At 34.6% G+C, this 25,906-nt stretch overlaps 3 protein-coding genes across 4 annotated transcripts; all 3 read left to right on the plus strand.

The window, feature by feature from the left end:
• The first annotated feature begins 1,801 nt into the window (after positions 1 to 1,801).
• On the plus strand, positions 1,802 to 4,784 carry LOC115989567 (inositol 3-kinase). The gene is given in 3 exon segments (XM_031113329.1): positions 1,802 to 2,901; positions 4,093 to 4,294; positions 4,297 to 4,784. Coding segments are annotated over 3 exon segments (1,125 nt in total). The 5' UTR covers positions 1,802 to 2,043; the 3' UTR covers positions 4,362 to 4,784.
• A 3,684-nt stretch (positions 4,785 to 8,468) lies between these two features.
• On the plus strand, positions 8,469 to 17,307 carry LOC115989577 (SMR domain-containing protein At5g58720). Its single transcript, XM_031113338.1, has 11 exons — positions 8,469 to 9,379; positions 10,883 to 10,908; positions 11,050 to 11,172; positions 12,217 to 12,302; positions 13,635 to 13,867; positions 14,807 to 14,883; positions 14,987 to 15,043; positions 15,824 to 15,891; positions 15,978 to 16,084; positions 16,223 to 16,293; positions 16,890 to 17,307. The coding sequence occupies exons 1-11, from the start codon at positions 8,791 to 8,793 to the stop codon at positions 17,010 to 17,012; spliced, it is 1,560 nt and encodes a 519-aa protein (XP_030969198.1). The 5' UTR covers positions 8,469 to 8,790; the 3' UTR covers positions 17,013 to 17,307.
• A 2,796-nt stretch (positions 17,308 to 20,103) lies between these two features.
• Positions 20,104 to 24,330, plus strand: LOC115989586 (protein EARLY FLOWERING 4-like). Of its 2 annotated transcripts, XM_031113352.1 has the most exons (3): positions 20,104 to 20,670; positions 20,886 to 20,941; positions 23,439 to 24,330. In XM_031113352.1, exon 1 carries the CDS (start codon positions 20,242 to 20,244, stop codon positions 20,647 to 20,649), a length of 408 nt encoding a protein of 135 aa, XP_030969212.1. In that variant the 5' UTR covers positions 20,104 to 20,241; the 3' UTR covers positions 20,650 to 20,670; positions 20,886 to 20,941; positions 23,439 to 24,330. The 2 variants fall into 2 exon arrangements, with proteins under 2 accessions (XP_030969212.1, XP_030969204.1); XM_031113344.1 differs by having other exon boundaries at positions 20,105 to 20,941.
• The last annotated feature ends 1,576 nt before the right edge of the window (positions 24,331 to 25,906 follow it).

Consider the following 25,906-nt stretch of genomic DNA (forward strand, 5'->3'; position numbering starts at 1 on the left):
GCCAAGCTTCGCAAAACCAATCGCAAGACATTTTAAATGCTATGCATTTAGTTTCATCCACTAAAAAACTTATTCAACAATTTAGAGATGAGAAATGGGATGATTTACTAGCTACTGTGACATCATTTTGTAAGGAACGTGGTTTAGATGTCCCTGATATGAATGCTCGTTATGTTACAAAATTTGGTCGATCTCGTCATCAACAAGAGGACTTTAGAAATGACCATTATTATAAAGTAGATATTTTTAATGCAGGAATAGATTCTCAATTACAAGAACTAAATCATTGATTTAGTGAGAATGTCATGGAGTTACTTATGCTTAGCTCAGCTCTAAACCCTCGAGAGGCATATGAATCTTTTCGAGTCAATGATATTTGTTCATTGGTAGATAATTTTTATCCAATAGACTTCACAAATGATGAAAAGAATGATTTGAAAAAGGAATTTGATCTTTATAAGTATGATGTAGTTCAGCATTTAGGGTTCAAGAATTTGAAAAATATTTCTAAATTGTGCCAATGGATGGTGAGAACTAGAAAATCAGAATACTATCCGCCTATTTATAGAGTGGTCAAGTTTGTGCTTACTCTTCCCATTTCTATTGCAACTACAGAGCAATCATTTTCATCTATGAATGTCATCAAAACTGACTTTCGCAACAAAATGAAAGATGAGTTTTTGTCAAACGCTATGATGTTATTCATTGAAAGGGACATTGCTGCGACAATTAGTATGGATTCAATCATAGGTGATTTCGAAGATTTAAAAAGACAGCGAGTTCCATTGTCATAAATAATTGCATTGTAATATCTTAAAAAACAATAATTTTGTGTATTTTTCTTTGTTGATGGTTTATTAAATGAATGTTTATTTAGAGTTTCAATTTTTTTTTTTTTTTTATACTTCTGCTCCCCTAACTCCAAGTCCTGGCTCTGTCCTTGATTGTCACCATCTAGGTTCGGGTCACCCTGTGCGTCAATTGTCTTACTTGGGTTTTGTAGCATGACAACGATGGAGAGGGTGGAGTCTGGGAGGAGCTTACGAGCCCAGATGTATGCTAAACTTAGTAAGGAGAACTCGCTTCGACGAGTTGACTTGGCTGCGTCTAATTTTGGTTGGGTGTTCGAGCTGGTTAAGTGAATTGACTCATCAAGTCATTTTCGTCTTATATATATATATATATATATATTTTTTTTTTTTTTGGGGATTTAAGAAATCGGTGGCCTTTGATTCTTCTGACGGTGTAAATTTTATGTTGATTTTGGACATTTTTCACTGTAAATGCTCACTTGGTTAGGAAGGGAGATTTGATGGTTGGGTGTCGCAATTGTGGGTGGTGGTGGTTGTGGTTGTGCAATAGTTTCTATGGTTATGGTGGTAGTTATGATTGTAGTTGTTATTTATTGTAGTGAATATATTATTTTATTATATGTTATTTATATTATTTTAATATATTAAATGGTAAAATAAAATCATTGATTTTGAATATTTTATAAAACGAAGGACTAAAATAAATAAAGTAAATTTGTAAGAATTTATAAGTGAAATTTTTAGTTCTACCAGTGCAATGCTTGGAAGTCCGAGAAAGAATCCATTCATTTTTTGTTAGTATTTCCATCAATTGACACTAGACGATCAGTTTCCAAGGTTCGCAAGCGAACGCAAACACTATTGTCAGTCAGCTCCTCCCAAAACGAGTCAAGAAAAATAAAATTTTGATCCTTCTTCCTCACTACATAACAATAAATACACTGATTCTTAAAAAAAAAAAAAAAAAAAAAAAAAAAAAAACGCCGTCGCTGTCCATATAAAATGCCGGCCAAACAAAACCCATCCAAGGCGCGCGTCCTCTCTTCCGTGTTTACGCGACACGTAACGTAATTCATTCCCCCAAACACTCAATTCCATTTTCTCTCTCTACAATCTTTCTCTATATTTTCACGGTGTCTCTCTAAAAGAGTAAAGCCCATGATCCCAGAACTCACTTTTCACAAATCGCACAAACAAACTTACCTCAATTCCTAGCTCCCGAATTTTATAAATGGTGAGAGACCAAAACACTTCACCACAACGCCTTGGTGGGCTACTCGTGGGAAATTACTGCCACGACGTTCTTATCCGAGACGGCGTCGTTGTGGGCGAGACTCTCGGTGGCGGCGCCGCCTTCATCTCCGCCGTGCTCGATGGGATTTCGATTCCGTATAGTTTGGTCTCTAAAGTTGGACCAGACTTCGCCTATACGACGTGTCGTAGCCCAATCGTGATACCCACATCGAGAACGACTCTCTTCCACGCGCATTTCCATTCCGACATCGACGGGAACGGGAACGATGACCGGGTACTAAAACGGGTCACCGTCTGCGACCCGATCGGGGCATCGGATCTTGATACGGAATCCAAATTCGGTTTCGGAATGGCTGTCGGTGTCGGCGGCGAGATAAAACCCGAAACGCTGGAGCGAATGGTGGACATTTGTGATTTAGTTTTGGTGGATATCCAGGCTTTGATCCGAGAATTCGATGAAGATGGGACTGTGAAGCTCGTGGGGTTGAAGGAAAGTGGGTTTTTCCACTTGTTGCCGAGAGTTGGGTTCTTGAAGGCTTCGGAAGAAGAGGCTGTGTATATGGATGTGGAGGAGGTGAGGAAAATGTGTTGTGTGGTGGTGACGCATGGGAAAGAAGGGTGCAACGTGTATTGGAAAGATGGGGAATTGGAAATCAAGCCTTTTGAAGCGAATCAGGTGGATCCCACAGGTGCTGGGGATAGTTTCTTAGGTGGGTTTGTGGCTGGCTTGGTTCATGGCTTGCCTGTGCCTGATGCTGCTTTGGTTGGCAACTTGTTTGGGTCTCTCACTGTTGCTCAAATTGGATTGCCCATGTTTGATTCCAGATTGTTGCAGGTTTGTTTCTCAATAATCCTTCTTTTTGTTATTGGGTGTATTTGTTTTATAATTCGAGTTGAGATACAAGTCTGTTGGTTTTTGATAAAGAGAGAATAGGAAGTTACAGAATTTGAGAACATAATAAGTTAAAAGGGTGTATTGGTAGTTGTTGCTTGTTAAACCTTTTGGGCTTGTGGAAATGCATGGAACTTAAACTTAGGAATGTAATTGAATTCTCTGCAACCCCCTGTATTGTGACTCAATTTTTAGTCTATTAGGTTCTGGACTAGAGAGGGGTCTTTAAAGTGAAGTGGGCCATTCTATTGAGAAATGTTGGTTTTGGTTGTTGAGAGAGAATTTAAAATTTTATTTTCCTTTTGCAAGAGCTAGACCATGATAAAAGTTGATAGAAGGGAGTTGGTTTCAGATGTTCGTGATGTGGTAAGTTGGTAACATGATAGAATGGATGCACTTTTCTTTTGTTTCTTTACTATTTTGGTTGATTGCTATGACTGAGATTGGTGCTTTAGTAGGGAAATAACAATAATTGCTTGTTAATATAGATTGACTGTTGGAACAAACTTACCATATCGGACTTTGAACTTTTATAGAGGGTAGATATGATAAACTTGTGTCTCATTGGGCATAAAATTTTTCACTATTGAGTAGATATTCTTTTTGCCATATATTTTTGTCATGCGGTTGCATGTTTTGAGTTTGCACCTTTCATTGAACTGAATTGATCAGGTAGCAATGTTCTGATCACGTTATTTCTATCAGATTTTTGTGGTATTTTCATTCTTAAGCACCTCAGAAAAATAAAATGATTCTTTTCTTTTCTTTTTTTAAAGAATCAATGACAGAAATAAAATGATTTGGTTTCGATTGGATCCTGCAAGTTCCCAATATCTTTGGTAATTTTACACATTAGAATTTGATTTGTCGCATAATAGTAAAATGTAAAAGTAGCTCTTTACCTAAATGAAATAAATAAATAAATATATAAAAACAGTGATGAAGTTTCGAGAAGTCTCCAAGTAAAGGAACTGATCATTTAGTTTTAGTTACCCAATTTTTTTCTCATAGGTTCTTGTTTTTGTCATAACAGCAATACTTTCATTAACTTTTTCATTGTGGCTTGAGAAAATGAGTGTGATTTCCTACATAAACATGTCATGACACAAAATTGGCATTTCATTGTCCTTCCAGAGAGTTAAGGATGAGGTGCAGAGGAGGAAGATGCAGTTTACCACCAGCCATGAAATACAGGATGATGAGCTGAGGTTTGTGAAGCCAGCAGGGCATGAACAGTTCCATGCATCCCTTGATGCAGCCAAAGTAATACCCACATGCATTTCTCAGGAATGTCAATGGGATCTTCCAAGCTCTCCTCCCAGAGCAGTGGAAAAGGCTATCCTAAACTAGTACTTAATTCGATTTATGAGGAAAAACTTCACACAGTTGAGGATAAACCTTGACATAGAGCAGGCATCTCTGTACATCTCATTTTCTGTACCAGATAATTGGGCTACCATAGAGATCTCTTTGCACAGGGTGTTTTTTGGTTGTTCAATCAGAAATTCTGGAATCACTTATTGGCAAATTAAAGCTGTAAATGCCTTTTTAAGCAAGAAAGGTTCTTAGTTTTGTGTTTGTCAGTGGGCTGCATTGGGTTGTGCCTGGACTGAGAATGTATTGGCCCCAGGTACCCTGCGTCTGATCACTAATGTAGGTTTAACTGCCAAAGCGAATGTAAGAGATTGCTCGAACTTGTCGAGATCACAATCTAGGTATGGCAATAGGTTCTGATCAGAATTCTGTTTTAATAAAATGGTGATCTTCACCGATCTCAATGTTTTACTCACATTCAAATACGAAGGACACATTGATATTCCAGTGTATTATGCCCATCTTCTTTTAGTTTCTGCCATTTCTCTTTCTATGAACTCTTTCAGGTGACCCTAACTGGAATCACTACATAATCACACTATAAATTTCTTAGCAATGACCAAATAGAACCATAAATTGAGATTCGTTTACTCTGTCATTAACCGATGCATAGAAGATAATGGAGCTATCACGTAGCCTTCTGTTTCCACTTTATTCTCTGGTTTAAAATTTTGAAATGCCTAGAGGCTCTCTGTTCCACTTCTTTGGTTGAAAAAAGCTCCATACAAGGGAGTTGTATCTGACATAGATCGTGATCTGTTCATTTGAATATATTTATAAATCCTTACCATATTAGTATTTATTACAGTATTACGGTTTTTTAGAGAAGCACTTATTCCTTCTTTTTTTTTTTTCCTAAAAAAAAAAACTTTGTAATTACTAATTATCACGGTTTAGGAAAAATGCGAGGCAATTAAAGGAAACTTTAGCCTACCAATTCTAAAAAAAAAAACTTTGTAATTACTAATTATCACGGTTTAGGAAAAATGCGAGGCAATTAAAGGAAACTTTAGCCTACCAATTCAACACCTTTCTTTCTTTTCTAGCCTGGCTTTTAAGGGCACATGTAGAAAGTAGAAAGTATAGAAATGAAAAGTGAAGTGAATAAAGAAGAATGTAAAGTAGGGAAAAAAATGAAAGGTGAGTGTTTGGATTCAGATGATTTGCAGTGCGTTTTGCGTCTGCATTTCTCTTTTTTTTTTTTTTTTTACCAAAAGCATGTGAACAAATATCCGCAAGTGGGTTTCATGCACTGTATACGGAACTCATTACCACTTTCAACGTTCACATATTTCACTGTAATGGCACTGTCAGTGGGTCTCATGCACTATTCATGGGATCCACAAACATCTATTTTCACCAAATCTTTAATTAAAAATGGGTCTCATAGTACTATTTACACATTTAAAAATTATTTTGTTACAGTATTTTTAGTTTTTAGTTTTCAACAAAATAAGTTGTATCCAAACAAAGTATATCTCGCTTATATAGCTGTAAAATCAGAACTACTCTTGGAATTTTTAGTAGATAGCCAATAAAAATGCCCATTTCTATTGAAACTTCCTCCAGGAAGGCTAAGAGTAAGAGGTTCTACCTTCCCTCATCCATCCATCCACTTTACATTTATGTGGGTTAACTTTTGGTTGCAAAATTTAGTGTCTTTTTCTTAACATTAGTATTCAATTAATTATGCAAGCTCCACACTGGTGTTCATTTTGTAGACATCTCATTTTACAATTGTTGTTTAATCTAAAATTAACAATAAAAGGGTAATTTCAGAACATGCGTTAAAGTGTATTTTAGTTTCTTACTAACAATCAAAACAATACCTCTAGTGCAAAGAATAAACCACCAGTTTGTGAGATCAAACCATATCAAGTTTCAAAGGACATTTGAGTTCAAAGAAATCAATTGCTTGAGTTTCCCATTGTGAAGTGTTTATCCCTTGTTATTTACTTATACGTTGGTTGATTGAATAATTATAGTGTGAATTTGTGAGAAACTCCACGGGCCAGTCTCTGCTTCCTGACAATATTTAAAAAGCAACAATTCACCAAACTGTACAAGATAATTCTAATGGATAGTTGTTGCTTTAGATGACTGGCTAATTATTGCTTAACAATAGATGATTAATTAAAATCTAAAAATCTTAATTATCCTTTAACATAATTTGATCATAAATTGATTGAAAATAAGGTTAAAACTCGTAATTATCCCAAAACTTATAAATAAATAAAAAGAGCAAAATGAATAAAATAAAATGTGGCCCTGGAGTCGGCACTTGGACTAGAAAATAAAGTATCAATTGGGAAATTGCTTGCCCCACTTTTCGACGTTTAATTTTCAGCTTCTGTTCCAATTTTGTTGTTATCCAAATCTTTTTCCAAAAAAAATAAAAAGCTTTAAGGGATAAATATAAGTTAAAATAGTCTTCATAACTGATTTCTAACGAAAGACTAATGCTTTTAGCTCGCACTTCTATAAATAGAAGGGTATACACAACAAAAAAAAGGAGTTTGTAGCATTTTTTATAATATATATATATAGCATCTATAATTTGAATGGTTGCTCTGAGTGACTATTCACTTTAAGTAAAACCATCCTCATAATTTTGATGATTTGATATTCTAATACAATACAATTTATCAACAATATATCATCTTCTTTTTCTTTTTTTAGAAGAATCATCCTTAGGCCAATTAATTTAATATATTTATGTTGTTACTAGCCTTATAACACGTGCTTTGCGCGTGCAATGAGACTTTTTTTTTGTTTAATGTCATAATTTTTCATTCATTTTAATTTTTAGATTATGACCAAAAAAAAAAAAAACCTTAATGCTCTCATTTAGAGAGATTAATCTGTTTAGACTGTCAAAGTGGACTGAGAAATTTTTTTTAATCAAATTTTTGGATAAATTTGTTTTGAATACATGGATTAGTAGGAGAGTATCTTATTTTGTAAACATTTTAAGTGGAGTTGGAGACATATTTTTACCATGTTATTTCTAAATTTTGTCTCTGTTTAACGTAGGGTCTAAGGGTATTTTTGAAGCACATAAAAGTACAGTTCAAATAGGGGAATTCTATTATATATAGTATAGATAATTAATTTAAATAGTTTTTCTCAAAAAAAAAAAAAATTCTATTTGGTATTGCATAGGGCATAACTACTAGCTATAATTAAATTAGATATGTTCGATACTACAAGTTTGAATTGAATTTGATTTGTTTTTCAGAAACATATCCAACTGTTCAACTATTTTTTTTAGAAGAAATTATCTAACTAAATTAGATATATTTGATTTTCTACTAATTCTTTAATTGATTTATTTATAAATTTCTCGTATCTTCTATACTATTAATAACAAGATTCTTTGTTTGAATTTTAACATTTTTTGTACTAAAATACTCTCATAAAAATTCTTAAATTTTTAAAAATATCTCTATTTTTTAGCTAAATAATTTTAAATTAAAAAACACAAATCAGTTAAAAAGAGTAATTTACTATTCCTAAATTTTAGCCTTTTTTCTTTTATCTTCTCAATTCAGTCTAAAATTTAGGATACTATTTATATCTTACTTTTAAAAAATTATAATCCAAAATTTCTTACCTTCTTCTCAGAAAAATAAATCCAAAAAAACAAATAAATAAAAAAGTTCATGTTAACGGATACCTTTAGAACAATTATTAATAAATTATAATAGAAAAGTTTAAATATCATTTTAATAAGAAATATAAAAAATTGTCAACAATATTTATTGTTTTATTATTTTTTCAGTAAATTGTTTCTAAAAATAATTTTTAACATTTGCTATAAAAAGAAAAAAGAAAAAAAAAAGAAAAGCATTATGAATCTAGTATTACAAGATAATTAATTAATTTTATATGGGGTGGGTGGCTAATAATTGATTGAGATGTAAGCATGGCCCACAGATTCCATTAAAACGCGTGGCTCAAACAATATATTCTGATGAAATAAAAATACATTTCTCATCTTATCGGCCAAAAAAAAAAAAAAAAAAAATTGTCATCCATCATTAAAAAAAAAACCTTTTTTCAAAGGAAAAAAAATTGCTTCCATGTGGGTGAATAAATAAATGGTGTAATAAAGAGTACGTACGCCTTTGAAAAGTAAGATTCTCACTATCATTCATTACATGCCGTCAAAACATGAATCCTTTTCCTTTTCCTTTTCCTTTACCCTCTCTATCTCTCAACAACTACCCCACCACCGTCCACCACTTTTTCCTGCAAATTCCATATTTCTCCCAGAATCCCTCTTTGTATTTCAGTTTCATCCTTCTCTCTCTCTCCTCTCCAATTTAGGATTTTCAAATTCCAACGCGATCGCTCAGAATCAGAAACCCTAATTTTTAATTAAAGAAAAGGAAATCAATCAGAATCCTCACCGCGATCGTTGTATCTCGGCCGTTGATCTTCCATTCTGATACGCAGATGAAGAACACGAGGAAGAAGAAGAGAAGGCCTCGAGTCTCTAATCCCGTCGCCGGCGACAATGGTGGCGTTGTTCCGACTGCCGAAGAGGACGAACAGAGTAAGATCTTCAAAGCCTTAGCGGATGCTTTCTCTTTGGCTTCTCTAGACGACGCCGATTCGGCCCTCCGCCAAGCCAACGGCGATCCTGACAAAGCTGCCGAGATATTATCCATGAGCTCGGGTTACAGTGCGGATGACCCGTCCACGACGTCGGGTTCGGGTTCAAGTTCGGGCGCGAGTTCGGGTGCGAGCTCGTCGGGCTCGTCAGAGGGGTTTGTGGAGACCGGGTGCATTCAGAATGTGATGAACGGGAATGGTGGGTTTAGGGGGACGAAGCAGAAGAGAGTTGTTGCGTCGACGGGTTCGATCTCGACGTTGTTGGGGAAAGATTACGTGAAGTCCAGCCTACGGAGGGACTCGAAGAACAACTCCAAAGGGTTTAGTAACGGTAAAGGCGTTGTCGACAAAGAAGAGGCTGAGCAGTTTTTGTGTTCGATGCTTGGAGATGAATGCGAGCTCAGCTTGGCTGTTGTTAGAGATGTGCTCTGTGAGTACCCAGCTATATCTTTTCTTGTTTTTCTTTTGTTCCTTTTTTGGTTATTTGGAAATATTTTTTAAGACTATGTAATGGATTTAGGGAGTGAAGGAAGTTGATAATTGATTAGTAGGGGCTAATCCTAATATGAATTTGAAGGTCGGTGTGGTTGCTTGGATTAAGATAGTTTTTTTGTAGTGTTTTGTGTGAGCTTTACTAGGTCTAGTTAATTGGGTTTTATTGGTACTTTTTTTTTTTTGGTAGTAGTAGTAGTTTGTTTTGTGGAAGGACCATGGAAGATTGTATTTGGGTGTCGGCTTATTTGGTTAAGTTTGGATAATGAAGGTGTTGATGGTGCAGATGAGAATGATAGGAAGGATAGCGCTAGAGATGTTTCGATGTATGAGGGCCAATGGGGGAACTTGTAAATTTTAGAAGAGGAAAGACACTAATTGTGGACATGTATGAACAGTACCAATGATAATAAGAATGGAGTTGATGTGATGAAGGCAGGTGTAAGGGGTGCTAGGATGGTCTGAAAGGCACAACTTTAATTGGTTATGTGTAAATGGATTATGTTGCCAGTGCCATCTATGATGCTACAATGAAAGCTGGTTTTCTTTACTATTTTTTCCTTGATGCTGATATGGAAAAATGAGTATCTTGAGATTTACAAAAATGCATATGTATGCATGTATCTGTGTACACATAATAATTTATTTATGATATACTAATGTGGAGGTTGGGCTTTGGTGCGGTGCTAAGTGCCTTCCACTTAAAGTGATAGGTTGCGGGTTGGAGTTCAAAAATCAACCTCTCCAAAAAATTGGGTGTAAGGATGCATACCATGACCTCATCCAGATTCCACAAACGTGGGACGTGGGAGTTTTGTGCACTGGGTATGATACAACATGACATTTTAATGCGGATTTATTGTTAAAATTTAGGGTAAAATGCAAAACTGTCCCTCTAAGTTTTTTCGAATTTCATTTCAGTCCTCTAACTTTGCTTTTGTTCATTTCAGTTCTCTATCTTTCAAGTTTATTCAATTAAGGCTTTTTCATCAACTTGTGTTATATGTTGTGGTTAGTTTTTCAATTTTATAAATTTTTCTTCAAATTTTTTAAATTAAAAAAATTCAATTAATGATTGAAAAATATTTTCCAGATTTTTTTTTTTTCAAAAAATTTTAACAAAAGTTAACGGAAAGGGCTTAATTAAATAAATCTGAAACTTAGAGGACTGAAATGAACGAAAGCGAAGTTAAAGGACTGAAATGAAATTTGAAGAAAGTTAGAAGGTCAGTTTTACATTTTAGCCTAAAATTTATCACCTAGTACTCTCAGTTACTTATGCCACCACATGCCTATCTTCTTCTTGTGTCCTTCTCTTTCCGAGTGTTTATCCTTCATATACCCTTTCTTTTCCAATGTTTCTAGATTTTTATTTGAATTCATTATTTATTTATTTATTTATTTTTATTGTTTTCATTATTCCTTTCGATCATTTTTGCAGGTCAATGTGGATATGATGTTGAAAAGGTATTTTGAGTATTGTGACTTTGTTTTTGTTTCATTCTTTTTTGATTGATCATTGATGATGAATTTTTTTCCCCAAGATATATTACATTTGATGCTAAAGAAAGGTGTAAGTGAAATGCTTTCTGCTTATTTGCTTTCCAGGCCCTAGATGCGTTGATTGAATTATCATCTTCCACCTTTGAGCAGTCTAGGAATGATAGTTACCTCAACAATAGTGTTAACTATAAAGAAGATATCAGATTTCTTATTGAACGCAAAGACAGTGTAAGTTATGTCATTTTATTGCTTGATTATGTGTTGGTAGTTCTTGCTTAAAGATTCATATTTCAGTTTATTTTAATCTACCTTTTTTTGCCAAGAGCCTTGTAGCTTAGTGGCATAGCTTGCTCTACTTTATTAGGAGAACCATGGTTAGAATCCTCCCTCCTCCATTGTTGTACCTATCGAATTTTAATCTACTCTATTTTAGGTTTCCTGTTGGCTTATTTGTACAAATAATGCATATGGTCTTGTTATGTTTAATTTTATGAATTTTGTGGTCAAGTCATGATATGAGTTTCAGGGTTTATGCTTTTGGGCCTTGTATATTGACCATTAGTGTGTTTGCAGTTTATTACTGTAAGTCACAATGGAGTGAGCTTGGTATTTGTCTTTGTCATTCCTTGATCAAGCCTTATTAATGTTATGCTCCTAATGGGTGGCCAAGGAATCCATTAGCTATTTTGTTCTATTGCCCTTCTTCCTCCAGCATCCCATATGTATATTAATTGCTGTCTTTGCCATACTGTGTCTTGGTTTTTCGATAATTGCCGTGTCCCTTCTGTATATTGTCTTAGTTTTTCAAGAATAGCTGTGTTGCCTTATATCGTATTGTATTGTGTCCATGTCCATGTCCATGCTGCTTAGGTCTTTGTCTGGCATGTGTTCTTGAATATGGGATATATAGTCAAGCAAAAATGTAGATGGTCAATAGGTACATGATTACAAGTGTATTGGGTAGAACTTTATTCTTGCAACTGAAATCTCATTGTCTCCTATCTTGACCTGTGGAGGATTAACCACTGATGTAGCATGCTTCATTCATTGTTTCTTGTATAATTTAATTTATGTAAATATTTAGGTTAACCATTTCCTCATCTGAATAAAATAATTTTACTTCTAAATTTTTTATTTATTTTTATTATTATTATTTTTTTTAAATTTTTTAAATATTGGTTCCAAATGATGACAGGAATACTTCAGTGTTGTGAACTTTTTACCATTTGGCTATGTGCTTTATGTCTAGTGATCAAGTACATTTTGTAACAGATTACTGACAGGGCTTCCGATTGCACATCTTATTCTTCTGAAAGTGAAGTCCAGGATAGTATATGGTCTGTGGGGTATGGTTGCAGGTAATTCATTCAGATGTTATTTTTGTTGCTTTAGTTGTTGTCATTATAATTTTATTATTTTCTCAAGTAGAAGGCTGCAGTGTGTATCTTGCAGTGAGCATGGTATTACAGATTGGGGTGTTGAGTTTAAAGTAAAATTCTAGAGAAAGTTGTGGAGAGATTTAGCACATACAATATGGCTTGTTCAAGTCATTACAGTGGAAATTTAAACTGAACTAGCCTACATTGATATACATGTATGCATAGGTTGAAAGGCCAGAAGGTGCAAGTGTTGCTACTGTTTTTGTTTTAAAATGCATATTAATAGGGAAAATAGAAGAAATGATATAATCAGATGTCATTATTTGCACAACATGAGCCAATGAGCTCTAGCTCTACCAAGGTAGTCAAAGGTGAAAGATGACCCTAAGGTGCCAAGGCCTTGTATTGCCCGAGGCAAGAGGCGACAAAAAGGCACTAGCCTGAATGAAGCTAGGCCACCAAATTCTAAATATATTTGTTATACGTATAGAACTTAAATCATATGTACCTAGTGTATCGAAATAGTGAAGCGTTTTTAAATGTGTTGCATGAAGAAATTAGGTCTATCAAATGATTTCAAAATAGGGTTAACATGGTTTAGGCTCTATTAGTTATTTTAACAATAGGTTTTACCACAAGCTTCTACCATATGTAAGACCCATCCATTGCGTGTTTAAATTTTTACCAATAAAAGGGATGTAATGTATGTGAGGTCAAATAAAATGTCATTAACTGCATTTTGATGATGAGCTTTTTGGCCTTCCGGATGGTCTCTGCTCAGCTAGAACTGTGATGCTTGCCCTGGGGCCACTTCCAGCTTAAAAGTCTGAACATGTGTCTCACTGCAAATAGCCATAATTGTACAATTTGTGAAAAAAAGGATAAGTAAAATTAGCAAGTTGTTTCAGATTTCTTGAACATCAAAGGGGCAATTCTTTGTGGTTTATAAAGGCTTAGGAGCTGTTGACCAGTTAAATTTATATATACTAAGCAGATTAAGAAATTATCTCAAACAACGTAAGATTATGTTTTATTTTTTAATCTAACCACAACATGATCTTTGATATTTGATTCATGTCATGAGAGTTTCAGCTTTGGGTGTGTTTCACTTGAGCAGCGGCATGATGTGAGGCTCAATCCATAGGCTCTCAGTGCCCTGCAAAATTGTGCATGTATAATATAATAATTCTTGTTAATCTGTGTTCAAATTTTATTTCATGTAACATCTACTAGTTTATGATACTTCTTAGATACCAAATTCTTGGTATTTGGAATCTGATTCTCCGAGCTTATATTTTTTCTTCATTTTAGGAATTATGCAAAGGTTCTTGCTAATCCTGAAGCTAAGTCTCCAACTGGCCCAACAATTACTGAGTCAGAGCTCCCTCAGAAGGTTTTGGAATCTTTGTTTAATGTCTCCAAGAGTCCTGAATATGAGCCAAGCACAATGAATTGGAGGAATGTAGTAAAGAAACTGCAGTCATTGGGGCCTGGGCTTGATGTTTATCCTTCTGGTGTTGCAGAACCGCAGCAGAATACTTGCGGTATTCATAATTATTTTCATAATGCTTTATTGCACTTGCTAGTGTCTCTATATTAATAATTTCAGAAACTGAATTTCTGCTGTGGTTCTATAGCTATTTTACAATTTAACATTCTATCATTAGAAGTGATTTTGTAGGAAATATGTTAATAGGCTCTGATCTTCATAATGTTGTACATTTGGGATTTTGTGTAATATCTTTATAATTTTATTCTTTTGGGTACTGTCAGTTATTAGCCAGCTGCGGAGAATGCCCCCTCCCCAAAAAAAAAAAAAAAAAACCAAAGAAATATACTTGCTACAATCAACTGTTCAGAATAAAGGACTTCTAAGTGGTGATAATTTTCCAAATCCGTGTACAGTTGGTTGCTTTTATATTTTGTCTTTTGCTATACATATTTGATTATGATTGCAGCAGACTTTAGCATTTAACTTGTTCAACCCACATTTTCTAGGTTGTGTGTGCATCTTACTAACTGAACAAGGGAAGTGAGAGCATTAGATAGTGTTGATTGTAATGGCTTTAAAAACTTGTCTAAGCCAATGTGCTTGGTGTGGTTGACCACCCCCCTTCCCCCATTTTGTTTAGTGTGATTAGCTACTTCATGTTTTCCGCATGATGCCCACTCAAATGCAACATGTACAGACGTCCACACAAAAAGGGAGGGGTGTGGGGGTAGGGAAAATAATATTAGTAGTTTAGTCCCTCCTATTCAAAACTTTTTCTTCTTATTTATTTATTTAAAAATTGAAATACTTGATAGTTGTTTGGGAGGTTAAATTACTTCTCTCTGGTCAGTATCTGCAACCATTACTTTTTATAGAGTTTTTTAAAAGGTTTTTCTTCAATACATCCATATTAATAATACATGTGTAATAAATTGGTAATTGTTATCAATGATATCAATTTCTTTACATTTGAGTTTTCCTTGGATTGTAGCCAAAGGAGAGGAATATCACGTGTTCAGAACATCTGCTAAGCAACATTGGGATTCAATGAGGTCTTGCTATCAGAAAGTAAGTTTGTTTTAACTTTGTATGTGGGTTAGGGTATTTTTATGACACAAGCTCTAGTTTATTATAGACTTGAAAAGAATCTGATTAGGAAGCTATTCTGCAGGCTGCAGTGGCATTTTCAAAGGGAGAGCGGCAGTATGCAGCCTATCTTTCTGACCAGGTTTGTTGTGCTTCAACAAATAACATTGTAAATTTAGTGTATTTATGTTTGTGTTTGCACACTCTTATACATCTTGTATCAGTTTAGTTTTCTCTGATGTACTTCCAACCCTGCATATTTCAAGATGTATAACAGTGTAAGCCACTGCATGGAGGAGCAGTTAACATTATATTGTCGCTAGATATCCAATGGCCTAGCCAAGAATCCATTACATAAGTCTTTGGTAAGAAAGAATGCACAGCTCAAAAGTGTGTTTGGCAAGCCCAAAAAAGATTGCCCCTCCATTTCTAGAGATTACTTTCAGGAAAGCTCATCCAAACACACTAGTTCCTTCTGAATGCTCTCTCTTGATTCCAGTTGAGCTCCAGTTTGTTACATCTGGGGTCATTCAGAAGCCTAATAGTTTTAAGAAGCAGTCCATTTGTTGCTATATCACATATTATTGTGGGATTTGGGCAAAAGGTTTTGGTTTGTCATGGCCATAATTTTTTTCCTCTGTTGATTTATGGATCAACCTGATTTTTTATGTTGCATTTTTTCTTGAGGATGTTCCGGTATAAAATGTTGATCACCTCAAAATTGAATGATTTTTATGATAACATGAATTTCAGATATTTTTTAATTTTTGATTTTTTTTATTTAGGTATGGCTTGTCCTTTGTATACATCCTGTGTTCTGTGGTTGCACACCTTATGCTTTTTTTTAATAAATTTTTTTATTTTTAATAATGAAATCATTACTTAGAAAAAAAATGTAATAAGATATGCTGCATTTTACTAGGGCAAGGTTCAAACAAAATTGGCTCGAGAGGCAGATGAAAGGGCAAGCCATGATATATTTAAAGCTAGGTTGGTACATTGCCTAAAAGATTGACGCAAAAACTGTCTACCTCTGGTGTTCTTTATTCCACTAAGCTATTGCATCCAATCTGCAGAAACAGGGGCATTGAAAATGTGATAACAATTGATTTACATGGGCAACATGTCAAACAAGCAATGCAGCTAGTAAAAGTTCACCTTCTACTTGGAACATATGTGCCCTGTAAGTGCCTGCTGGGCCCCCCATATTTCTTGCGTTTCTCTTCTTTATTTCAGAAAAAAAAAAAAAATAATAAATAAATAAAAATTTGCCCTTTCTGGTGTTTTATTATTATTATTATTATTTTTTGGTTTTCTCCAGCGGTTCAAATTCTCAGGGTTATCACAGGATGTGGGTCACATGGATTAGGGAAGTCAAAGGTTAAACAATCGGTATGGTTTTCCAAAGCATTTTGCAAAGATAATATCAATCTTTCAATCTTGGTACAGTGGCACAAATACTATTGTTAGCATAACTTTTGGAGCTAAAATGATGCTACCTAATATTTTGACATAAATGTATGTAGTTTTCAGCCAATCCCAGCAGGCATAAGCGCTTGCTTAAAACTTTGAGTTGAGTATGACCTTGAGAGAGCTTAAAATAATGTCATGTGGCTATTTATAAGTGTGCCAAACTCCTATTTTCATTCATTTAGATTAGATTGATTAAGAATTAATAGAGTTTTTCCCTTTCTATATATTAGATCAAGTAAGAATTCATTGAATTCAACCTTTCCCTTTTTGCTTGATGCGCAGCAAGGGAAGAATAATGTCAATTTCACCTGAGCTCTCCCTTTTTTCCCCCATTATTTTGTTTATGAACATTTGTTTATCAAGTGTACAGTATATTAAAGCTGAAAAACAGATGTAGGCCTTCTGCAGGTGGTTTAGTTATAATGTCTTAATTAATCTTCTTCACAACTAGCCCATTAGAATCTTTAGAGAGAAACAAACTTGTAGGGTGTATTTATATTCTTATGTGGATGCAGGTTATCAAACTTCTGCAACGGGAAGGTATAGAATGGAGCGAGGAGAACCAGGGAGTGTTGCTAATCAAGCTCAATGGATGTAGAGAGTTTAGCTTTCTAAATTCTGAAAGTGATACCGAGTAGATTTACCCAACTTAGTTCTTTACTACTCACCATAGTTTTTTTTTTGTTTTGTTGTCAAAAGCTTGTTGTCTGACTAGAGACCATGTATGAAGTGTTCATGCATAGGCTCCAGTTGTTTATATTGATGTAGAAGCTTTTTCTTTTATAGGTAGGTGGAAAGAGAAGTTAGACCACCTAATTGTAAATTTATTTATGGCTTAAGCTGCTGTCTGTGCGTTGAATCTGTATTAACCAGCAGAATAGTGTATCTGACTCGATTGTCTATAATGACATGCATGACCATGATTACCTTAAATACTGACTGTTGATCGATTAGTTTCTTCTGGCACTTCAATTGCGTTGTTACCTTGTTTTTGTTAAATTTCATTAACTGAAAATCCACGTGCTGGCATCTGCCCCCTGCATTTAATTTGATATGAATCATAAAAACATGAAAATGGTTTGGGCAAATAATTCGCCATGAGAAATAGTTGTAGCCTAGTCAAACTCCTGGTTGTCCTACATTTAATTATCCTTGGAAATATAGCAATGTTTGTGCTTAAATGGTCAATGCAACTAGGTGTTTTGTATTCAATTGGGAAACCTAATGTATTCCACTTAAAGAATTGTACATTATACTTCAGTTTTATCATTTTTTGGGCAGTTGGGCAATATTTGTTTGACCACTCTACCCATTATCAGCCTAACAAGTATTAGGTTTCATGACATGAAACATGTTGTCAACTAATGGAACTAGCAAACTCAATTGTAAGGTTGTGGGTTAGTCGCAGTTGAGTGATTGTGTGATATTGCAAATTGTGCAAATATGATTGTACTGGATTTTTTAAGTGTATGATGAGTTTTACATCCGGGGTTGGCTAGATAGATCTTCAATTTGTAAGTAGTTTTGGAGAAACTCGAATTGGTCCTAGGGTTTAAGGGCAAATGTGACAGCCCAAGGGATCTTTTACAAGTCAATATACACTCTTTTAAGTCACAATCAGCAAATTTGAGAATTTTCCAAGCCGGTCTAAACACAAAACTTTTCCAAAATTTTTTTGAAGTTCTCAAATCTAGAGTACACTGTAGCATCTTCAAACCATTATTTTATCTTAAAAAAAAATACTCGGTTGAATAAAAAAAATTCTCTCTTTCCTCCTCTCTTCTTTGTTCATCTGTATCTCTCTCAAACGGTAACACAATCAAAACACAAACACAATCTAAAATCAGAATAGAAACAACAGATCAAGAACAGGGAAAAATACAAGTTTAATTAGAACAACAAATCTAAAATCAAAACAAAAACAACAAATCAAGAACATGAAAGCCTATCTAAGCTCCATTGTAACAACAAAGTGATCAGAACAAGAAAAGAAGGAAGAAAAAAGAAAAAAGAAAAAAAAAAGATAGACGAAGACCAACTCTCTCAGTCGGCTGTGTGTGAGTGAAGTGAGATGAAGAAGAACGAAAATAAAAAACAAAAATGCAAACATAGAGGAGAAGTCAAAAGATCATGGTCGGCTATGTGTGTGTGAAATGAGCTGAAGAGGAAAGAAAATAGAAGTAGAAATAGAAGTTAGAAGATCATGCTAGAGAGTGTTCTAGAATAAAAAGAAATAGAAAAAGTCTAAAAAGAGAGAGCTAGAGAAAGAAAAAGAGAGTCCGGAATGAACTAGAAAAAGAAAAAGGAGGGTAGATAGAGATAGGAGTGGGATACGTGTGTGGTGGAGAAAAAACCAATAAAAAAAATGAAATTAAGGAAGAAAAAATAAGGAAAGACAATTAAGATATATTACCATAATATTTTCACAATAAATATTACTTAGATTGTTATTAACTAATATTGGTGAGTAAAAAAATAATTTTAGCGGTGGGTTCAAATTAGAATTAGTAACAACTTTTCACATAAGATTTTGATGTGATTCTTGTGAAAATATTACGAAAAATGTTGTGGATATAATACTTTTGATTGAAAAATATAATCATTGGGAATGAATATAAGAAGAATAAATGATGATAAAAAAAAGAATAAAGAATGAATAAAGAAATAATATTTAAATGAGATAGATAATGAGATAGAAAATATGTTAAAAAGTGTATTTGAAAAAATGAGGAAATAAAAGGTAAAAGTCACTGTTTATTCTCCAGACAGTACAAAAAATTGGAGAATTTGTTGAAAATGCTCTTACTGTGACATGTCAAATCGACTTTGGCTATAGTGTTAATTAATATCACCCCTCCCCCGCCCCGCGGGCGAAAAAAGAACTTAGCCTTACTCAAGTAACAAAATCAATACCTCAGTTTTTTTTGTTGATTATACTTATCGCTACCTCAATACCTCAGTACCTCAGTAACAAAATCAATACCTCAGCTTTATTTCTTTAAATCATTTTTCTTTTTGTTCATTTACATTCGAAGTAAGATCTCTACTATATTTCAATGTACACACGCACATAGACGGTGTGGTGCTTTTACCTATATAATCTGCCTTTCAATAAACCATCTAATAGCTAGTCATGCATCTGATCCATAACATGTTAAAATTACAAACAAAATTAAAGTTTCCTAAAAAAAGCCAAGAGCCTTATAGGAGAATTGCTTGAAACCTCATAGTATTTTCAACATAGACATCCAGGTAGGGATGTTCATCGGCCAATGCGGGATTGTTTTTGGGGCATTTATGAGCCGCATTGATAGTGTTGGTGGCTTGAAAACACCAACCATCGTCACCACCATAGGAACGGTTTTTTGGAAACGTTAGTGGCAATTTCATCCAAATAGAAACACGATTTTTATTAGAATATGAGAAAGAGATTTGAAACAATCACCATAAAGACATAAACTCACAAGATCGAAGATTCAAAACACATACCAAAACCTAAGATCTAAAGAAGAAGCAGTAAATCTAAAAAAAAAAAAAAAAGTAGAAGAGCAAATTTGAAAATAAATTCGAAGCAACAGATATGAAGAAGCAAATCTAATTCAAACCTAAGATCTACACACAAATATATGGGTTTGGACAGCCCTACACACAAATATATACTTACATTAAGTTAGAATAAAATTTCTAACTTGTATTAAAAAAAAGAAAAAAAAAAAAAGGGGGCCATTTCGAGTCGGTTAGTCAATGACTCAACAACTGATCGCCCCCCGTTTTTCTTTTTGACACTGCCACCAGTTACCACAAGATATAAAGTCCCAATTCTTCAAATCTTTTTTTGGCAAAGGCCAGAGTGATACTATATTATGTATGACAGCGCCTGAATCTGAGTCTTTGGTGGAGTCTATCATGGACCACTACACCACTATTACCAAACCTCAGACCCTTTACACCAAGAATCGCCTAAACGACAGTGACGACGATGAAGAAGAGGAGGAGTGTGACGTGGAGGTCTGGGAGATGCTGAGCAAGAGCTTTATTCAAGTACAGTCCGTACTGGATCAGAACCGTGTGTTGATCAATCAGGTGAACGAGAACCACCAGTCCAAGATCGCTGACAATCTCGCCAAAAACGTTGCCCTAATCCGCGAGATCAATACCAACATCTCCAAAGTTCTCTCCATTTACTCCGACTTGTCCCTCAATTTCTCCACCATCGTTCACCAGCGTCGCGCCGCCATGATCAATTGCAAGAGGAGCGTCGACGACAAAGCCTGAACATGATTGCTCGTGAATTCAGTAAATTCAATTACCTTTAGCTTTGGTTTTTGGATCAAAGTTGTGTTTGGTTCTTATTTGGTCTTTAAGTGTTTGCTTTAATGTGTCAGTGAGTGTGTAATTGTGGGAAATCAAATAATTTGATATGTTTTCAAAGTTTGGGATTGTTGTTGTGGTGGGAAAAATAAATAAATAAACTGTGGTTAATAATGGGCGTTTGTTATGTATGTTGTAAGGAACAAGGCTGCGGGAATGCTTATCTACATTCATCCTTACCCGCAGATGAATTGAGGTATATATTTTCTGTTTGCAATTCTTTGTTTTAATTCTTCTTTCTTTCTTTCTTTATGGTTTTTGATTTGTTGGTTGTAGTTTTAGATGGTGATAAACAATTGATTTATGGGGACATTTTGTTGCTTAGGTAGGTCATCATTTTCATATTTATTGGCAATGCCCATCTAGGAAGATAGTGCATTTTATTTTAACATGTATTTTGTGGAGGGATTAGTGATGTTTGGTGTAATTATTTTCTTAAGTGAAAATGTTTCAATTTTTGCATGTTAATGAACAAGTTACAATTTATCACGTATATTGAATAATTTATATCAATTTGAATCTGGAATATATGAAAATGACATGGAAAATTGCAATTAACTTACTATGTGCTGTGCAAACAGGTTGTTGTCAACTTTGTATGTTGTGCCTTTTGTTATGGTAATGTGGAGATTTCAAGTTCTTTATTTCTTTTTGGTCGATAAGTATCACATACAGCAAGTATGTCTTGAATCCATGACTTCACCCTCCACCTTGTTCTTGTAAGGAAGAGGTTGCCATTTGAGATGGAGCTCATAGGCAATATTAAGTTCTTCCTCTTGCACCACTGCATTTATTATGGCATAAGGAAAATTTAAGCTCTTGGTACCAGTTGTACACACTCCTTTTAACTATATTTATTTTTGCAGCATTATAATTGAACATAGGAATTCCTTTTGATATGATAAGCTTGTGGAAGTTTTGAAGAGAAATAATGCAAGAAACTAGGTACAAGTGCAATTTGGTTAAAAGGGAGCCATGTCCATTTTTTGGTATTGAAAAGCTAGTATCAGGCTATCAACTCATAGAAGATAAGATTACCTTAGTAACTTGAATTAGGGAAAGTAGATTGTTAGGTTTTGAGTTTGTAATGTTGGCAAACCATGACAAAACATGACAAAAAGTAAGTCTCATTGGTTTAGAATGGTCTACATTGAAGTCCAAGACAAAAAACTCAAGTTCGGGATGAAAAAATGAGTTACAAGCTGTTTCGTTCGATTGGTACTCGATTGCTACTAGTGATTTTCGATCGATCGAAAATCGCATATCAGCAAAATCAGCAACGTAAAACGGCCATAACTTATCCGTTTGAAGCCCAAATCGCAAGCCGTTTTTTCCAGTATTTAAAGGACATTATAAGCTAACCCTAGGTGGGGTTTTTGAGAGTTTTTAGAGAGATTAGAGTGCATCTTGTGCCTCTTTTGTAGATATAGGGTTTTGTACCCAAAAGCTCTCTTATGTCTTCTATTGGTATTATTCTTTGAAGAATCTCAAGATCCGGTGTTGTAGAAGTTACTGCATACAAGATTAACGTTTAAGGAGATCCAAAACCTTTGAGTAGAGTCTCAAAGTCACAAGCAGATAAGCTTGTGTTGTTGCAAAGTCCAAAGAAAGAAGTAGTCCGTGGACTCAGAGCTATCATGGGGTCGTGGTAGTAAGTTTTCTACTAATGGGTAACAATAGAATGTTAGTGGTCTAAGTTCTATTATACAAACTTCAATTCTTTCATAGTGGATTTGCTTTTTACCTTGAGGATAGCTAGGTTAAATCCTCCCTAGATTTTTTACCGGTTTGGTTTTTCTGTGTTATCATATCGTTGTGTTCTTTATTTTCCGCACTTTACAATGATATGATATATGTGTGTTAATCTAGATCTGATTAATTTGACTAAGTAATCACTTGGCTAATTAATTAGGTTAATCTGGTTGTCTTTTAAGGGGTCTAAAAACATACATAGATAATTTATCAACTAACTTATAATTAATCATTTCCAGCATGCATTGAACTGCCACCACTGCTTTTGAATGATACCTCAGAAGGTTAGGAGGCTAAGGCATTCTGGCCAAGGAATGAAGTGGAGATAGTGTTTTTATTGCTCAAATTTGTTAGAATCTGTTTGTTTTCTTGGTTGCATGACTTTGGACACTTCAGTTGGTTCGTAAGTTGGAATATTAACAGAAATTCATGGGGGTTAATTGCTTTTTGGCATAGTTTACAATCATTGTTTGGGGCTATGTTTTATGGGTGCTAAGCACATGTATTGATCATTTGGCAAAAAAAAAAAAACACATGTATTTACCATGCGAGTTTCACCATATCAAGTATGATCCAGATATAGAGATAAGGTTATGGGAACTGAAGACCTTGCAATGGAATCTTCAATGAAAAACTGACTTGTAAACATATGTCACGTCTAGAAACCTGAGTAGAGAAATCCCTTAATCCAAAAACTTTTCTTAGACACGATTCACATATGTTTTCTGCCACACCATGTTATTGCCCTCAGGTTGCTTCCTCTTAACCATCCTTCTGTTGTGTCCAACAAATACATTAGGAACATGGCAAAACTCTGTTGTCATTATTCATTTCATACCTTTTGACCATTTTTGCTGAGTATTTTCGATTTGGAAACTCATTTGAAGCTTTTGATTATATTTTTAAATATTGATCCAACAAAGAAATAACTTCTTGCTCAGATTTATCAAGGAGATTTTTGGGGGGATGGTAACAGCCATGAACTGTTTGTACTCATGGTTGATGGTGAGTGGAGGTGGATGGTGGAGCTGGTGAAGACAAAGGAAGCTGGCAATGGATGGTTCTGCAGGCAGATGAATCTAGAACTACAGATGCTGAATGTGACAATTTATTTGGGTTGGGGTTGTTGGAATTTTCAGTTATGATTATGTTATGGAGCATTAAGTTTCTTGGTTTTCATTGTAACACATTCACTCATTGTTTCATTTTTTCCTGGTTATGGATGGGAGAAGTGGGTTGTAGTGGAAAGATCAGTTTTAAGTACATTTTAGGGAGGTAAAATTGAAGATGGATAGTGAGTTTTATATTTCCTGAGAATGTGGATGCTCATCGTGGATTCGTGGTTGAGGGCAGTGGTTGCAGCTCTCAATTTGGTCGAACTGGTGGAAATCATGTGGTGAGTTTGTTTCACTTGTAATGAAGCAAAATGGGACTCGTCCAAAGCAATCCCTACAAATTAGAGGATGAGGGAAATGTTTGGTTATTGTTTTACGGTTTCAAAGCAGAATATATATGTGGGGGGTTTTTGGTGTAATATTCTTACAGTGTTGTGTATTTTCTTCTCAATGTACAAGGTCTCGTGTAAGAGGATAAACAAATCGGTCTGTGTTTATAGCCCACCTTCATTCTTCTTGTGGAATATTCCTTTTTCCTGGTCTTAAATTTGTATTTTCATCATTCAGTTGAAGATTGTAGTGTCATCTTGTGGACATACTTTAATCCCAGAGCTTCAGTGTGCTCTGGGTCTCTGACAACGACATTTAAACCTATCTAGATGGCTATAGGTTCCTTTAAGTTATTACTTATATGTATAAAAGACTTCAAGAGTTCCACCGTGTATAATCATCTCCGATCTTTTAACTTTTCCGTATAGGTCAAGACTTCAAGCATTCCATTGGTTGAGTAGGTAGAAATAATTTTATAAAACTGGTGATCAATTTAGTCCCTTGCTGCTAACTTTTAATTATGGTATTTTATCTATGAGATAAAAAGGGAAAAAAGAAGAATTGAAGATGGATATTTTATCCAACAAGTTCTGTGCACGATCATTGGATTTTTTTTACTCTTTGAGGTTCAGATTCTTAATATGGCTTTGCCATGCAGATCAATTATTTGTATATTTTATTCTCTAGATTGGTTAGTGGAGAGAGTGGCAAAAAAGGAGAAGAAATGAACTTTTAGCTTAGTCTTCTTAGTTTATTACTTTACAAAACAATTTACACTGGCATTCTGAGTAGTAGATATGTGGATTGTGGCATTGACATTGGTGAAATTACAAAATGGATGCTGAAACTACTGCGGAGCAGATTTTAAGGTTGGCCAGATAGAGAATACTGTGGCAGGGACTGAAATTGAGAAGTTCTCGAAAGAAGGTGGTTCAATGACCTGCCAAGAAAGCTCATGATGTATTCAATACTCACAAACAAGCATTTTATAGACCTCACTTGTTGCATCTGGCTGTATTTTTGCATTGGCTTGAAAGTGCATTCAAAGGATTTTCTCATATGTTATTCGAGACCAACTATTTGGACATATTTCTTCTTATTATGGGCACACACAGGAAAGAGTACCAACTTGAAATCTTTTTTGATTTATTACTTTTGTGGAAATATGAATTAAGGATATAAGTAATTGGTAAATGCTATATTTACTACAAAAAGCTTCTAAACTAATGTAATTAGTACTACTTTAACAAAATTAATAAATATTGAAATACTAATTTGTAATTGGTGACACATCATTTTGTAAAATTTATGTTAGGATTTATATAGTATCCTAGCATTGCTTATAGACGCTGAATGTGGGTTGCCCAGATATACGTCTAATGTCCTCATGGAAATATAACATGTTTAACGTTTAAGCAGACTCCAAGGTTAGCTCACAGTTCGTCTAAATTCTGAGTTGCTGCAGAACCAGAGGGCACTCCCAACGCATATGCTATCCATCTCGAAGCCATTTATATTTGCTTGGTAATAAATAGACCGTATCTTTGCTTGGTAATAATAAATAGACTTACTACGAACTATTTGATGGTAAACATTGAAGTCCAAATCTCACATCCATTTTGCATCCCGAACTTAATTCCAGCAGGTCAACAATATAGCAAGCTAATTGCTACATCAAGAATAGCACAACACTGGCTGTTTGGTTCAAAATCAGCAGTTTCTTCCAAACTGCTACTCAATAATGCTTTATTAATGGCTTCCGATTTTAACTTTCTACATCTAATAAGACTCAAGTTTCTCAAAAAACTACTCGTTTCTCACAAATTTATAAGGTATATGCAACTATGCATAGAGCACAAGTTTCTCCCGATCGTGGGCTTCCATTTGATGCTTCCTCACAATGTGGAAAAAAGACGCACTTCCATTAGATGTTTTCTCATAATGTCGAAAAATGACTTTGAACA

Source organism: Quercus lobata, chromosome 1 (assembly GCF_001633185.2).
Source record: "Quercus lobata isolate SW786 chromosome 1, ValleyOak3.0 Primary Assembly, whole genome shotgun sequence".
NCBI lineage: Eukaryota > Viridiplantae > Streptophyta > Magnoliopsida > Fagales > Fagaceae > Quercus > Quercus lobata.

What these genes read in the sequence shown, in the direction of transcription:
- LOC115989586 (XM_031113352.1), top strand. Translation starts at nt 20,242, where the DNA reads ATGACAGCGCCTGAATCTGAGTCTTTGGTGGAGTCTATCATGGACCAC.
- LOC115989577 (XM_031113338.1), top strand. Translation starts at nt 8,791, where the DNA reads ATGAAGAACACGAGGAAGAAGAAGAGAAGGCCTCGAGTCTCTAATCCC. An exon ending in TGTTGTTAGAGATGTGCTCT is followed by an intron (nt 9,380 to 10,882) that starts GTGAGTACCCAG and finishes TCATTTTTGCAG; the next exon opens with GTCAATGTGGATATGATGTT. An exon ending in TGAGGTCTTGCTATCAGAAA is followed by an intron (nt 14,884 to 14,986) that starts GTAAGTTTGTTT and finishes GCTATTCTGCAG; the next exon opens with GCTGCAGTGGCATTTTCAAA.